The following is a 17,254-nucleotide window of genomic DNA, read 5'->3' on the forward strand; positions in this document are numbered from 1 at the left end:
CAGTGATTTTATATTCTGCTGCGCCACCGCCCTTGCTGCCCCTCCCCCGTTCCTTTTTCTGTCAGGTAAGGAAGGTGCAGAGGGAGTATCATACGTGATACTGGAGCTTTCACCTGGGAGTGACAGGAAGGTGGAACCTGGAACATGTTGCAGGGAGACTAACAGAAGGAGACAAAGGAGGGGACGGGAGAAACAGGTTATGAAAACCAGCTGTAGAAATGCTATTAAAGAGGTTTTTATCTTGGTAGGACATCATGATTAGTAACTCGGGTTTCTCACCTGGTAGCAGGTGCTCTATGACGCGCGAGGACGGCACTGGCAAACAATGCAGGTAAAGGAATATGTTCAAATTGTGTTGGTTAAGCTGCTTTAGCGGATTTCCACATATGATTATATTCCAAGCAGAATGGTCTCTCAGGTTTGTTCCCTGTTTGTTGAAAAACATTGCATGGATACGAATTATTCAGCAAGGGGAAAGCACAGTTCTTGTGTTGATTGATCAGCACGTCAATCCTGCAGAATTGGAGTCTCACCAGGACTCATCCAGAAGAGTTGGTACCTTTTTCATTATACCTTCTCATGGTTATGTAAAACAGTCGCTGAATGTGCTTTGTAGAGCTACAACAGACGGTGGACTCTGTTTCCATCTGCAGTGGTGATTTATTTTGTCTGCTGTGTCGTAGGCATGGTAACACGGTGTAATGAGCTACAAGACGGACAAATGAATCTCAGAGGGGGGACGTAAGCTGCCGTCTCGCACTGTTGTCTCTTCTGTGTAGCATAACCGCAGTCCACAAACGTCATGACCAAGGAAAATTTGGAATCTGGTACGTCTCCTTTGACATCCATTTTTATTTTGATTTCCTCTTCTCTTCACCTGTCTGTCGCCGTCTCCTTGTTGCACGATGTTTAATGTGATGCATTCAGAGTTCAGCGTTTTTAAATTTAGGTCCAGAACATTGATTCAGTGTAATATGAGAGATTTTCTTCTCTCCTGTGGAGGATCAGGGTTCTTTGAGAGTCTGTTGGGCGTCATTAGGATCTGAATGGGTGACGTAAGAACCCCTTTGAGACGTGGTTAACAGCAGAGGCCATCTGTTGTCAGCTGATGTAAATACAGTATTAGAAGATTGTCTATTAACGTCCTCTGAGAGCGAAGGGTCGGCCTAATGTCTGTCTGACAGGACTTACATGGGAGGTGAGGGCCAACAGCCACCACTACCACAAACAGAATCAGAAGAAATCCTTCCTGTGCTTCCACAGGGGCCGATATGCGGTGAGGCAGCGCTTCCTCCTTTCCATACGTAACCTAACGCTTGTTGGCCGTGCTGATGCGTCGTGAAGTTAATGTTGATTTTTTTTTTCCATCTCTCTTGTGCTTCTCGCTCTATTCTTTGGTCACCAGGACAATTTGGTGCGCAGCCACAGGTACTCCCCCCTGACGTTCCTGCCCATGACACTGTTTGAACAGTTCCACCGTGTGGCCAATCTTTACTTCCTCCTCATGATGGTGTTGCAGGTCAGAAGAGGGCTCTGCTGTTCTAACTCGCTGTCTACCGCCATGCTTCAGTTTTCATTGCGGAAAATATGGAAATTATGGAAATTAGGCAAATATGTTATTGACACTGAGCTGCATATCCAGTTCTTCTAGATGACAGCCTGTAAAACCAGGACATAGTCTGTTGAATGACACGATTTCTGTACACGCAGCTGCCACAATTATTATTGTTCTCAAATAATATTGTAGTTATATTGCAGTTGTAGTATAAAAACATAAAAAGAAATTGTGAAAAATTCCCATCACAGCTTCTCATTGCAAAGCGGCAGCTTAAAATTGCTTGTTTTGTCCTACTGAGAGCAACAATGAAAGGAGACCCTCTGTTTGCAATCATAAAAGAGAAGCAGCAGAGCCTCACATTTAACACGAAATTGTCCGAGATAGATTTTTGAGTGTCTGTTTTCTCATATATCTATAAAAGGTAATACATGCCTTTTTTTAATCAAATTTTGTAGGACGATCCTCATCCAGAGGATCACTTTTTTATTTTTTTTTATTTCAATCAATCAATAGTGTGAACATTTCAAAACTAAATGGAATAAATGGCAGTGGGTTTGCTATATAATAAAAACGTGCAAAAGAGAGGCATTTGAAAAAAGGTGTGTGTGTGTGCGGTTGCTCCCTCCATCTTTCTATGTGGTTTACAGTTGGTCCCCATCATCTCCTCCATACCCTGGTACATCACCGTCATACCACTGATCTCTGTGCTCTCTTTGAGGGGGCTGAAAGACCTTTCTGCCGACCTGGTGAGACCGCAGCCGCTGTCGTCACCTCCTCCCTCCCTTCCTGGGAGAAAAACATTTTTTTTGGGGGGGGGGACCCCCCTCTGCAGCAAATCCTCACACTTCTCATAAACGCTTGAATGTAAACACAAATATATTTGGTCTCAAGCACACATTAACGCGCCATGCACTCTTTTCTCTCCTTCGTTGTCCTCGTTGACCTGCCCTCTCTGAGAGAACCAGTCATCCCAGTAGCATTAATTTTCAGTCCTATCATTAAATGTTTAAATGCAGGCGCGATGTTTTGCATGGATGATTTTCTGGTTAAGTGCATCACTGAGTTACGTTCGTTAACAGCTCTGGGTGAAACGCTTACTTGACCCCTCTCTATTGACTAATCATTTAGTGGAGGGTGTAAATCTCCCCACTGGTGTCTCTGTAGAGTCCCATATAGGCGTTCCTCCTTCCTCCTATTCAACCTTTCATGGCATTCCCTCTTGCATGCTCCCTGTCTATCAGTGTTTTCCTCATCGTTGTCAATCTTATCAAATCTGTCTCCATCTTTCTTGCTTCTGTTTTGTATCTCTGGTCTAGGCAAGGAGACGCAACGACTCCCAGGTTAACTCCCGACCGTGTGACGCCATTGTCTCCCAGAGGTGAGAACAAAGACAGCGGGCTACTGTTTCAGAAACAAGTAGCAGTTTGAAACAAATCCTCTGAAGAAGCAGTAATGATGTGTGAATGAGGAAATCACTAGATGGTCCGTTTGTGCAGTAGAGCATGGTGAAAGCGGAGCGTATTCTTCCTTGTGCTTACTCCTCATCTGTTCAGATTCCACACTGCTCAGTGGAAGGATCTGCTGGTGGGAGACGTGGTCCGGATCCACAAAGACCAAGTCATCCCTGTGAGAGTTTAAATCTGTAAAGAAAAAAAAAAACGTCAACACGGAAACGAAACGTGTGACTTATGTTGTCCTGCTTTCAAAAAGTGAAGATGTTGCCATTGCAGACAGAGCAGCTACAGTTTTGGATGTTTGACGCTCTGTACATCTCTTTGTATTTTCCAGCTACTTCTTAATTTAAGATTCTTTCTTCTCCCTTTCTTGTCAGGCTGACCTTCTCCTCTTGTGTAGTTCGGAGCCTCACAGCCTGTGTTACGTGGAGACAAAGGATATTGATGGGTAAGAATCACATTCAGCCTTATTGTATGTTTTACCTTCATGGCGATTTTATTAGTAATGAAAGCAGCAGTTAATAAAACCGGTACTGAAGTATATCAAAACTTGGATGTCGTCTGAAATCTATAGAAGTGAAATTGCAAGAAAATCTCATTGTAATGTGGCGATCCGAGCAGGCAGTTTTGTAACTATCAATGAACACTTGGTCACCTTTAAAGGTCTAAGATCATTAAAACAGGGTGCAACAGTCAGGGGGCCCGGTACGTACCGCTGAGGCGTCGTGGTGACTGGCAAAAGGGTAGAATTTGCATTATGCATTTTAGGTGAGATATTGTACAGCTGGAATCAATGAAAGAATGATATTAGTTTATATAATGCCATTCTTTTTTTCTTTTTGTTGCCTGCTTGAAAGTAGCCATAGCCAGTTAGCGAGTAAAGTAAGTAACTATCATGAGTAAAAGAAAAGAAAAAAAGATTTGGAGGCTTTATGCGTTAAACAGAAGTAATTCCCAACTTACTAATATCAGATTCAAAGAAATTCATGTTGTTGTGACTCCTCATTCATTCATGTTGGATTGAAGACTAAATGCGTTTGGGTTTTTTTGTCTCTGTACAGAGAGACTAACCTCAAGTACCGTCAGGCGCTCGGCGCCACACACAACGAACTCACCTCTCACCCCTCAGCGGAAGCACTTGCAGCTTTTGATGGTGAATAAATGCCAATGCGATATTTTGAAATGCTGATTCAGTACATTTTTCTAAGTAGAGGAAAGAAAATACACAAGGTAGCTTCAAACGGAATTACATATTTCTTTCCTAAGACTAAATGTCACCTTTCATGTTTCCAGGTGTTGTGCGCTGCGAGGAGCCCAACAACCGCCTGTACATCTTCAGGGGCCGGCTGCACTGGAGAGGAGAGCGTTTCCTGCTGGACAACGAGCACGTCCTCCTGAGAGGAACAGTCCTACGCAACACGGAGTTTGCCTACGGCTTGACCATATACACTGGTACAAGTAGTGGAATTTATACACTTTAGAATGGAGGATAGCAGCATTGATTTATGTGTGTTGAGCATATTTAATAGCATGTAGCAAATTCATGTTAATTAGCATATTGAGTGATGTCATGCTGCGTGTACCTGAGTTATCCTGAGCATGCGCAGTAGTAAATAAATGGTCTGAGTTTCGTTTCCCAGATGAGATACAGTGGAGTTGTGCTGTCCTTCTTTTCTCCGTGAATATTAAGTTAGAACCACTTGGTGATTGCCACACGCAAGAACTGCTGCAGGATGGCAAACGCTACAGGTTATGGGCCCAGTAATGCAAGCCAGAGATGGTTCAGACTTTTATTCGACGGCGACGAGAAAAGTTACGAGCTCTGGGAAACGCGGTTCTTGGCGCACATGGAGTTACGCGGCCTCAGAGGAGTTATCTCGGAAGACCCGGAGATAAGTGAGGAAGACGAAGCGGCTCTTGAGGAAGACGCGGCGAAGAACGGAGAGGCATATGCGGAGCTGGTGCAATGCCTGGACAACAAGAGCCTGTCGCTGATAATGAGGGACGCGAAACGCGACGGGAGAAAAGCGCTGGAGATCCTCCGCGAGCATTACGCGGGAAAGGACAAACCCCGAGTCGTGAGTTTATACTGTGAACTTTCCTCGCTCCATAAAGCTAGCAACGAAACTGTCACTGACTATATCATCAGAGCAGAGACGATATTCACGTCATTGAGAAGAGCAGACGAGCACATTAGTGACGGGCTGCAGATAGCCATGGTCGTTAAGGGGCTGCCCGACGCATACAAGCCGTTCGTCGTGCACATCACCCAGACCAATGACGCTGTAACGTTCGGCGAGTTTAAAACGAAACTGCGAAGTTATGAGAGCACTGAGAAATATGGGAAGAGTGACGTGAATGTTGAAGGAGACAATGTGATGAAGACTAGCGGGGCGGCAAGGCCACGAGGAAGAGGAAGAGGAAAGAAAACAGACCTCGCTGATGTCGAGTGTTACGCATGCGGTAAAAGGGGACACATGGCCAGATTATGTCCTGATGAATACCAGGCGAGGAGAGAGGAACGGAAATGGGACACGCCACAGCGAGGAAGGGGGCGCGGTCGAGGACGAGGACGGGACCAGGTGAAGAAAGCGGATGGAGAAATGGAGGCAGAGCCTGCTTCTTTCTGTTTCTTCAGGATGAGTGACTGTCCCACTCAAAGAGGAGACAAAAAGGGTCTCATGGTCGACTGCGGCGCCACAACACACATGATCAACGACGCCACGAAGTTCAAAACGGTGGACAAGAGCTTCAAACCCGAGGACCACATGATCGAGCTTGCTGACGGATCAAAGGTGAGCGGAATGGCAAAGATGAGGGGAGACGCTGAAGTCTGCTTGCTGGACAGCGAGGGACGACGCGTGACAACGAGGCTTAAGCAAGCGCTCTACATCCCATCGTTCCCGCAAAACATATTTTCTGTCAAAGCAGCAACAGCCAACGGAGCAGAGGTTCGCTTCAAGGACGGCGATGACTGGCTGGTCCACAAAGATGGCACCAAATTCAAGGTGGATGTGTATGGTAGGCTGTATTACCTTAGCACAGTAGAGGTTGAAAATGTTGATGAAGCGTGTGGTTGTCATGATATTCAGACGTGGCATAAAATACTTGGTCATTGCAATTTTGATGATGTGGCAAAATTAGAAAAGGTTGTTGAAGGGATGTCAATAAAAGGGAAACATGACAAGAACAACCAAAGCTGTGAAATATGCACACAGGGCAAGTTCACACAGAGTAGAAACAGAGAGGCAGACGCTAAAGCTACGATAGTACTAGAGCTAGTACACACAGACTTATGCGGCCCTATAGAACCAGCAGATAAAGATGGGTACAGATATGCAATATCATTTACTGATGATTACAGTGGGATGATTTTTCCATACTTTATTAAAGCAAAGAGTGACACGGCAAAAGCTACAGAAAAATTCATAGCAGATGTAGCTCCACACGGAAAGATAAAGTGCATAAGGTCTGATAACGGTACAGAATTCACCGGGCAGGAGTTCCAGTCTTTACTGAGGAGGAACGGGATAAGGCACGAGACGAGTGCGCCCTACTCACCTCATCAGAATGGAACTGCTGAAAGAGGCTGGAGAACCTTATTTGAGATGTCACGATGTATGCTATTGGAGAGTAGCCTCCCAAAGCAGCTCTGGACATATGCTGTACAGACAGCAGCTCAAATCCGGAACAGGTGCTACAGCAAGCGGCTGGAGCAAACACCTTACCGTGTTTTCACAGGAAAAACACCTAACCTGTCCAACATGAAAATATTCGGCTCTGAGTGCTACACATACAAGCAAGATAAAAAGAAGCTGGATTCCAGGTGTGATAAGGGAATTTTTATTGGCTATGATAAATACAGTCCAGCATATAATGTGTATTATCCTGAGACAGGAAAAGTCCTAAAACATAGGCTGGTAAAATTCATCACTAAAAGTAGCGCAGATAGCCACACTCAGACAGACTGTGACATGGGGGACGACCTGGAGCGTTATGGTAATACACCACAAGAGGTCGCCAACCAGGGTCAGCCTAAAGAGAGTACAGAGTCTAGTGTTGAGGTGACTGCTGAGGCAGGTCCGACCCAGACAGATAGTACTCAGGGAGAAAGGAGGTATCCTAAAAGGCAGAGAAAGGCTCCAGAATATTTAACGGAGTACCAGTGTAAAGCTGAGTGTAATGATGACGAATGTGAAAATGTAGATTATTTCTACAGGGTGATTTATGACATGCCTAAAACATTTAAAGAGGCAATGGACTCTAAGAAGTCAAAAATGTGGGCTGATGCGATGAAAGAGGAGATGAACTCTTTAGCAGAGAATGACACTTTCACTCTGACCCCACTGCCAAGAGGCAAACGAGCAGTGGGAGGTCGCTGGGTATATGCAGTGAAAGAAAGCCCTGAAGGATCTGAGACTTTTAAAGCCGGATATGTCGCAAAGGGATACGGTCAAGTGGAAGGGATTGACTATGTTGAAACTTTTTCACCGACAGCCAACATGACCTCCGTCCGAGCGCTGATGCAGGTCGCTGTACAGGAAGACCTCACCTTGCATCAAATGGATGTAAAGACTGCTTACCTCCATGCTCCAATGGACTGTGAGGTATATATGGAGCAACCTGAAGGTTTTGAGGTAACATCAAAAACAGGAGAACACTTAGTGTGTAAACTCAACAAGTCACTATATGGCTTAAAACAGTCTGGGCGTAACTGGAACATGTTACTGCATGATCACCTTACAGAGAATGGTTTTGTACAAAATGATGCCGATCATTGTGTCTATAACAGAAAATCTGAGGACGAGAAAGTAATTCTGTTAGTGTGGGTGGATGACTTAATCATCGCGGCGAGTAACAACACCTTACTCAGTGATGTGAAAGACATGTTGAAGAGAAGGTTTAAGATGACAGATATGGGTCCACTTAAACACAGAAGGGAAAATATCTATCGAGTACTGCCCTACTGCAAACATGGTTGCTGATGTTTTCACTAAGCCGGTGACAAAGGCTACGTTTGAGAAGTTCAAAGGGTATTTGTTTGGAGAATGAAGTGAACTGGCAGATGTAAAGGTTTTGAAGTTTTGTAGAACACTGTCAGTATGCCAAAATGTTCATTTTGGAGTTATGTTTTGTTTTTTGTTTGCTGCTATAGAGAGCTATACACATGTATTTGAGTGGGAGTGTTGAGCATATTTAATAGCATGTAGCAAATTCATGTTAATTAGCATATTGAGTGATGTCATGCTGCGTGTACCTGAGTTATCCTGAGCATGCGCAGTAGTAAATAAATGGTCTGAGTTTCGTTTCCCAGATGAGATACAGTGGAGTTGTGCTGTCCTTCTTTTCTCCGTGAATATTAAGTTAGAACCACTTGGTGATTGCCACACGCAAGAACTGCTGCAGGATGGCAAACGCTACAATGTGGATTTGCTCTGGCTGAGAAATTTCACTGTAGGATGAAATGGGTTTTATTCGATGATATGATGAAATGCTGTAGGTGGAGGATAGCAGAGATAAAACTACTACAAAATGTTTTTGTGTCCATTTATCCTCGTCTCACCTTCTGCTGTGACCTCTGCCTGTTTCAATGACTCTTTTTTTTTTATGTGAAATGCATTATACGGCTAATTATAGACAGTACTTAACTCTTGCAGCTGCTCTTGCATTCTTAAATGTGGGTCTGTTAACATCTGGCTCCTCCTGTCTTTTAAGTGATCATTGATCGGATATTACTGCTCTAACCCTTTCACTTCTGGTAAAGCAAGATCAATAGAGATGGGTTTTATATTGTTCATTAGAGACTGTCTGTATTGTTGCAACCCCAGTTCAGCCTAATTATGACCCCAGCTCTCCTGACACTTGGCGCCTGCTATGATTTATCCAGCATCAGGGCTGATCTATTTTTATAGTAAGACCAAGATGGATTCGGTTTCTGGTCATGATCAATTGAAAGATATGCTGCAGTGTTTGTCACTCTCACACATGCGGCGGAACATCCTTCAGCGGTTTGTGTGAGAATGAGATAGCATCACTGGAAAACATAGTGTGAAACTTTATTGATCCCTGCGAGGGGAATTCTCTCTTCCTACTGACCTCTCAGCTGTGGGGTCAAACACCCCCCCGGAACTGGTCGGAATTCAGTGTCTTGCTCAAGGGCCCTTTAGCAGATACTTGCTGACACGAGGGCTTGAACTTTCACCCTCTGGATGCAGGATGGACTCCTAACTCCACTCCACCAGGCCGCCACAGCAATAGCATTTAATAGCTGTCTGTTCTGAACCAGGCGCGGACACCAAGATCCTCAGGAACTGCGGAAAGCAACGAGTGAAGACAACTCGGACGGAAAAAGTTTTTAACAAAGTGGTGATTGGGGTGAGTTTGCAGAGGGCAGGGGGGGGGGGGGGGGGACACCTCCTGTGGCGTTATTATAAACTGTGTGTTTCTATCCTCTGGACCCGTAGCTATTCCTCACTGTGCTGGTGGCTGCTCTGCTCCTTGCCATTGGGAACGGCGTGTTTTCGAGTTGGGTCATGAGCCACACAGGATTTCTGTCTCCGCTGGTCGTTAATGGCAACCCCGTCTACACAGGGTTCCTCAGCTACTGGAGCTACATCATCCTGCTCAGCCCATCCCTGCCCATATCGCTCTACATTACGTCAGTTCCAGCTACTGCGCTGCGTGTGCTTGAGTAGGAATGTACCTGTGGTTGCGTGTTCAGCATCTTACTTTGAATGTCTGCGTGTCGACAGGTTAGAATTCATCCACACGGTTCAGAGCCTGTTCATTGGCTGGGATTTGGACATGTATTGCCAGCAGTCGGACAGTCCTGCCCAAGCCAAGAACACCTCACTGAGTGAGGAGCTTGGCCAAGTTGCGTACCTGCTGAGTGATAAAACTGGAACCCTGACCCAGAACCGGCTGCTTCTCAGGCAATGCTGCATAGCTGAGGAGATTTATGGTAACAATATCCCTAAAACATACTACAATTTCTCACCTGGTGAATTACCTTTCATTTCAATGTGATAATGTGGGTAGAAAACAAGGCATTTCTGATGCAGTGTTGATGCAACACTGCGCATAGTTGAGATTGTCCACTCATGTCGATTATAAATTCAAATATTATTAAAGCTATGCTGCAGGGTTTCCTTCAAATACAATCTATATAAATGGATAAGTCAAGTGGATATTACAAAAGATTTATTTATTTTTAACCTGTGTTTGGGATGTTTCTTGGTTGCAGATGTGTTGCCCCAAGTCTAAAATGGTAAAGTAAGTGAGATTTGTGGTTTATTGCAGTATCTTAGCATCATCCAGATGCTAAAAGAAAATATAGACCACTTTGGATTTTTTTGATGCATGTTCTTCTCTGCTGAAATGGTGTATTTTAAGCTGCAAAATGAAAACTGATTGGTGTATTTCACAGGCAAGCAAATTCTTTACATCTGTGTGTGTCTGTAGAGGGCTTGTCCAAAAATGACGTTTGTGTGAAGTTACATGATTGCATCCCATGTGGTCAGTGCAATAATTAACATCTTTAAATATTAATTAATGTAACAGACTGCTAATTAAGAGAGCAACATTTTGTTGTGGGTAACAGCGGAACAAAGATCCCTCTGGGGAGGCAACCTCAAATAGACCTTGGATGAGATAACAGGAGACACTTAACATGCTCACATCCAGCTACCAGTCCGTCTGCTAAATATTTAACACCCGCTCTGCCCTCTGAAGACAGGCTGTAATTCAAACCTGACGTAAACTAGATGTATGCCTGAGCCACTTCCTGCTTAGGATTACCGTTCTTTCTTTTTCTTTGTCCTCTGTCTCCGCTTCATAGGTGACGCAACAGTCCGAGCGGAGGAGACAGAGGTACCAAATACTTACTCTCCCCTGTCTCTTCATCTCTTGCCTATTCACTTGTATAATATTTTTCCCCAGTAACAACTGGTACCTCATGTTTTTTTTTTTTTTTCCCCCTGTGCAGCCCATGGACTTGAGCTGGAACCCGTTCTCGTGCGGAGGTCTGTTCATGTCGGCTCCCAGCCTGGTGGAGAAGCTCAGAGGGCAGCAGTGTCCACTCAGCAGACAGTTCCTCACAGCATTGTCACTCTGCCACACTGTGATGGTCGATTGGAAGCAAGGTTCTTTCTTTTTGTGTGGTTGCATTGTATTTTTATTTTTCAGATCACATTAGTTCCAATTTGACCGGTCATCTTGTTGCGTGTTACCATCGTGTTTTTGCATCGCATTAACCGACCTGCTTCATTTAAAGCCCAATTCACTTTCACACGTTGTCCTTGTGTGAGGCTTCCAAAAAGGCATGGTGCTTTTTTTTCTTCTTTCAGTTAAACCAGTGGGCTGGATCTAACACGATAACATAAACAGATCCTTTTATTGATTGCCATGTTTACCTCCAACATTCATGTCGACTGAATTCCACCAGAGGCTCCAGTTTACCAGGCTGCATCTCCTGATGAGGAGACTCTTGTTGGTGCAGCTAGGGAGCTGGGCTGGGTCTTCCTGTCCAGGACGAGAGACACCATCGTTGTCTCCGAGTTAGGAATCACTCGCCAATATCAGCTGCTCGCCCTACTGGACTTTACCAGCCAGAGAAGACGCATGTCTGTGTTGGGTGAGAGCATCCCTCTAAATACACACACATTCATTCAATCTTACAATCGCACTTGCCTCTTTTTTTGCACTTTGGGTATATTCTCCCATCTCAACTACTTTTCTGGACAGATTATCAATACCATTTTTTTTATGTTTGTGTCTGTGCGAGCACATATTTGTGGGTTGTTGTTTTTTTAATGTAATTTATTTTTTTATTGTCAGTGCGGGAGCCGGAGGGCGGGTTAAAGCTGTACTGTAAAGGGGCGGACATGGTGATCCTGCAGAGACTGCAGAAAGACTGTCCACATCAGGAAGGCATTGAAAGAGCCTTGGAGGTAAAACAGAGTTTCTACTTATTGCTTACAATTTATAGGACTCACTTTCATTGTCCTTTTGTCTCTTTTGGTAACAAATTGTCATGTGAAAAACTCCACTATTGGTGATTCTAAATTAAAATCGCTTTACATATTCCATTTCTCACCTGAGTGTTTGATAAACTAATGAGATTAAAGCTCTCTGCTTTGTACTTCTGGCCAGCATTTTTCTCATGTCTGATGCAAAGTTCTGATGTCATACATACAACCACGGGATTGTTCACGCACATGGATCCACAAAGGACCTCTGTATTTAAATTAAACCCGCTGATGAATGAATGATGGCACTAGATGAAAGGTCTTAGAATAAAATGATTAAGTCTCAGGGGGACATTAATGTGCCAAACTTTATAGCAATCCATTAAGACATTTCACTAAAAGCCTTACATGTCAAACTTATTGTGATGCTAGAGGAAAATCCAGTGATCACCAAAGTCAATACAATTAATCTGCTGGGATCATAATGCCTGAACAGATCTTGTATGTATTGTGAATATTTATATATTCAGCAATGCTTTGGACTTTGCTTCATTGGCATGAGCTCAGAAGCAATCAGGCAATTTGCCTTGTATTGGAATAAGATTAATTTGAGTAGTTTAATTTATTTAAAGGGAGAAAAGGGAACCAGTTCAACCAAGGCACAAACAGTAAATAATCAGGTTTATTCCTGTGCTGCCTCTTGGGAGGTTTTTATGGTCATCCTCTGGCTCAAAATAGTGGATTGACTAACGGCTCACTGAGAATATTCTTCAATGATCAATAGATGATCAATTCAAGAAGGATCCCCGGCTTACGGTTTGGACAAATGATTACTACATGAATGAGGTGTAGTCTGTCAAATAATGCGTTAACTTATCTTTCATCAGTTGTTTGCCAATGCCTGTCTGCGGACTTTATGTGTTGCCGTTCGATTTGTTCCTGAGGCTTTATGGGAACAATGGAGTAAAGCGCTGGCTCAGTCTGCTGCCATGGTGACATGTGACCGTGATGCACTGCTAGAGAAACTGTATGATGAAATGGAGAGAGAACTGCAGGTGAGCTCGTTCTCTGTGTGATTAGAATGTTTTTGACAGGTGTCTGTTTAAAGTCCCAATCACTCATGCAATCCAATAAAACCTTTAAAAAAAGTTTTTTTTGTGCGCTTTAAGAAGTATACTATTAGGATAAACCCTACAGTCATGCCAATTAATGCTAAAATTCAGAGTTAACTTTCATAACTCGCAGCTTCTGGGAGTGACAGCAATAGAGGACCGACTTCAGGAAGGTGTTCCCGAAACTATTTCTAAGCTTCAAGAAGCTGGACTTAAAGTATGGGTTCTGACTGGAGACAAAAAAGGTAGCATGGCTTGGGAATAGCACCTTTTTTAAATGTTCTACATGAACACAAAGTCTCACTGTTGTTTCTCTTTGCCTCCTTCCTTGTCCTTCCTGTTTCCTTGCTCTTAATCCTTGGAGAGACTGCAGTCAATATCGGATACGCTTGCAAACTACTGGATCCCGATGCCGCATTACTGGAATGGCAGGAGCTGAGGTTAGCAATGATAAAAATGCACAAAGACGTGCATGCACATATTCATACCTTGAAGATTGATCTTTGTGTGTTTGCCCTGGCAGACAGATCCTCGAGTCTCCGGACCCGTGTGTCAGTTTCTCTAAGGCCGGAGAGGCAGAGGTGTGGGCTGTAGACAAGAAGAGGTCTGGAGTCAAGACTGCCATCATCCTTACTGGACCCGAGCTGGTAAACACGGAATGTACAGGGTCATTAAGTGGTTTTCAAATGCCTGAATGGCATTCATGTTCTGAATCTGTGCCTCTGCAACTGTTTATAACGTAATGTTTAAATAGGAATTAACTACAAAAGAGCTTAACACGTATTGCGGATCAGCGAAATCCGGTGCATTCTTCTGGGGTCAGACCTGGGAGGTAGGGTTTGCCAACACGTTCTTTGTAGCCTAGCATCTGTTGGGGTGACCCAGTCCAATAAGCCTATATGAAGACGCATCGATGGGCAGTGGCTTTGGGTTCAGGCAGGCACCTAATGGCTTGCTGAATCCTGTTGCAGGCTAGGCTGGCCTGAACGATGAGCACTGCTTTGTATGCACAGAATATCCTGGGTTGTACAAATCCACGCATATAAGCTAAACTAAAATACCTTAAAACACGATTTTCTCTCTGAGAAGTCAAAGCTGAGCTGAGCTGTTTGGCGGTGTCGTATTTCAGGAAGAGTTTGAACAGAGACCAGAATGGGGAGCGATGTTCATAAGACTGGCAGAACAGTGCCAGTCGGTGTTGTGCTGTCGTCTTACACCCGGACAGAAGGCTGACATTGTCACGCTGGTGAGGAAACACACCAGCTCCATCACCATGGCCATCGGTGATGGAGCCAATGATGTAAACATGATAAAGAGTAAGTCAGGTTGAGTGAAAAGATAAAAGAAAATGTCTGTGTCATCACGTTGTAAAAACTCCAACACTGCTTTCTGATTTTGTTTTTTCTCTTTTCTAAATTCATGCACTTTCTCCATCAGCGGCTCATGTCGGTGTGGGAATAGCAGGAGTGGAGGGAGGTCAGGCAGTGCAGAATGCAGACTTTGCATTGTCCCAGTTCAGATTTCTCCAGAGGTTGCTGCTGGTCCATGGACGCTGGTCCTACCTGCGTGTTTCCCTGTTCTTACGCTACTTCCTGTTTAAGACCTGTGCCTTTTCTCTCGTCAACATATGGTTTGGATTCCTCAATGGCTTCAGTGCACAGGTTAGACACTCGCGGATGAAATTCAATGGCCAAAAAAAAAAAGGCTTCACTGAATGAGTTTAATCATACACAGATTATAGATCTCTTTCTGTCTAGTAGGTTGTATATGAGACATGGTTCATCCCTCTCTACACCGTGTTCTACACAATGTGGCCAGTTATGCTTGTGGCGTTCTTTGAACAGGTGGGATAGTTTAGATATTATTGATATTTGACCATCATCACTTACGATTGTTCATCTGCATTGGTTTTGCAGGATGTAAGTGCCGAGAGCAGCCTGAAATGGCCGGAGCTGTACAAGTCTGGACTGAGGCGGGAGCTTTCCTGCCTCCTGTCTCTGTCCTTGCCCCCCCTGTATGCAGTTTATGCATCGCTTGTTCACTTCTTCATCCCATGTGGAGTCTTCTACAACACGGCCTTTGACTACCAGACCATGGCAGTCACTGTTGCCATGTCGGTCCTATTCACTGCTACCATTGAGGTTAGGATTGCACTTTTCATAAATGCAAGAGTACTACAGAATGTCACGAATGCTTTATGATTTTACAAGTCCATTAGTCCATTCTGTTCTGTTGATTTATTGGCACATTCTCTCATTCTATTTTAGTACAGAGTGTTGGAATCAAATATTATTTATAAATAGATATTTATTTCACCCCTCCTGAGGAAAGGGACTGCAACATTAATCGGGCCCACGGTTCTGCCCAGATTATCTTGTACGGTGCATCATTTGCACATCAAGTCTTACACCTGCCAATCTGCTCTCCGACGCAGGGTTTTATTTCCTAAAGTCGCATGAGTGTAAATCATAAATATCAGAAAACAGGATTGGAGACTGTATAGCAGGGTCCACCTGACCTGCTCTGTCAAAGCCCTCTTGAAATCAAATGTGCGTTTCTTTTATTTCTGTGTCTTTCAGATTGTGCTGGTGACCAAATACTGGACGAAGTTCAATATAGCAGCTGTGTGCGTCTCTGTGGTGCTTTTCTTCATCACTACCACGATCACCCAAAGCACCCGCTTATTTCAAGGCTCGCCCAGCGACTACAACTTTATTGGTACATTTCTACTCCTCTCAGATTCACTTCACTGATTTTACTCATCAATTCAATGTATGTTACTGCAGGAAATGCTGGATTTGACTCATAGAAACAAATAACAGTGACATAAACATAAACTCATATGGACAAACACACAATGTCATTTTCTGGTGGTCTGTTGATGTGCCATCATACAGGTGAACAGGTATGATTGTTCTCTTTTTTTCTTCTTCTTCAGGTGTCTATAATAAGGCCTTTTCCAATCCAGTTGTTTGGCTCACTGCTCTGCTTACTACCTGGACAGCCATTTTACCATCCATTACTGTCCATGCTCTCAAAGTCATCGTCATGGTCCATGGCAAAAACAAGGTGAGATATTTCCATAATCATAACAACAACAAAAAGATAGTTGAGCCACTACAAAAGTAGGATTAGCATCAAAAGGAATATGGAATATCTCAAAGCTAAAAACAACAGTTCATGCAGAATTTTATAAAATGTTTTGTTCTTTTGCCTCCGATATTTCCATTTCAGCCTTCACAATTATTACAAGTTTGACTGCATGAACAATGCAAATGTAAAGCATGTCTGACATCTGATTTCTTCTGGCTGTGATGTAGGTCTACAATTCGTCCCCTCAGCCAGTGGAGCTGAAGTCTAAGCTGAGGAGACGCACGTCTTCTCGTCGCTCCTCCTACGCCCTCTCTCAGGGAGCTGGGCCTGGACGCCTCATCTCTTCAGGTATCGGCATCCGTAACACGAAGCTGCCCGAGGAAAGGATCGCAACTGCAACTCATCCTCTGACTAAAAGATAAAATCACATTAAGAACATTCAACTTTTGGCTTGTCCCGTGAGGGGTCGTCACAACAAATCAACGTTCTCCACTTCACCCTGTCCTTTGCATCGTCCTCCCCAACACCAGCCACTCTCATGTCCTCCCTCACTACGCCCATGTATCTTCTCCTGGGTCGACCTCTAGCCCTGTTCCCTGGCAGTTCCATCCTCAGCGTCCTTCTACCGATATAGTCCCTGTCTCTCCTCTGGACATGTCCAAACCATCGAAGTCTGGCCTCTCTGACCTTGTCTCCAAAACGTCTAACCTTCACTGTCCCTCTTATTGTCTCATTTCTAATCCTATCCAACGTGGTCACTCCCAAGGAGAACCTCTGCATCTTCATCTAAACTATTGTTCCTCTAGCATGGAATTAAAAAGATTGTTAATTTTAAGTTCTTCATCTTACCGCTACTTTTTGTTCTTTGTCTGCCCTCATATTTTGAAGCGCTACTATTTTCCCTTAAAGTAAATAATACATGTATAAAATATGTTCTATAAGTGCTGTTTATTGTTTTAAATAGACTCTCTCATGAGTGTCGGATGTTGTTGTTCAAGAACTTTGTATTTTTCATAGTTAAGACCACAGAGAAAGATAAAACCACACTCAATAAACCAGCAGCCCAACTTT

General features: G+C 43.9%; 1 protein-coding gene across 1 annotated transcript; it reads left to right on the forward strand.

Moving 5' to 3' along the window:
- Positions 1-802: 802 nt before the first annotated feature.
- atp8b3 (ATPase phospholipid transporting 8B3) lies at positions 803-16,605 on the forward strand. The gene is made up of 27 exons (XM_068743519.1): positions 803-827; positions 1,185-1,276; positions 1,406-1,519; positions 2,206-2,304; positions 2,875-2,936; positions 3,112-3,184; positions 3,390-3,460; positions 4,074-4,165; positions 4,306-4,464; positions 9,299-9,387; positions 9,477-9,670; positions 9,765-9,973; positions 10,850-10,881; positions 10,997-11,171; positions 11,465-11,644; positions 11,848-11,960; positions 12,866-13,033; positions 13,224-13,335; positions 13,455-13,530; positions 13,614-13,737; positions 14,220-14,406; positions 14,528-14,751; positions 14,851-14,934; positions 15,007-15,231; positions 15,670-15,808; positions 16,029-16,159; positions 16,411-16,605. Exons 1-27 carry the CDS (start codon positions 803-805, stop codon positions 16,603-16,605), a joined length of 3,444 nt encoding a protein of 1,147 aa, XP_068599620.1.
- Positions 16,606-17,254: the final 649 nt, after the last annotated feature.

This window comes from Brachionichthys hirsutus, chromosome 9 (genome assembly GCF_040956055.1).
Source record: "Brachionichthys hirsutus isolate HB-005 chromosome 9, CSIRO-AGI_Bhir_v1, whole genome shotgun sequence".
NCBI classification, from domain to species: domain Eukaryota; kingdom Metazoa; phylum Chordata; class Actinopteri; order Lophiiformes; family Brachionichthyidae; genus Brachionichthys; species Brachionichthys hirsutus.

Excerpts from the sequence above, each read along its gene's own strand:
- atp8b3 (XM_068743519.1), top strand. The coding sequence starts at position 803 with ATGACCAAGGAAAATTTGGAATCTG. Across the intron at positions 1,277-1,405 it reads TCCACAGGGGCCGATATGCG|GACAATTTGGTGCGCAGCCA; the intron begins GTGAGGCAGCGC and ends TTTGGTCACCAG. Across the intron at positions 1,520-2,205 it reads TCCTCATGATGGTGTTGCAG|TTGGTCCCCATCATCTCCTC; the intron begins GTCAGAAGAGGG and ends TGTGGTTTACAG.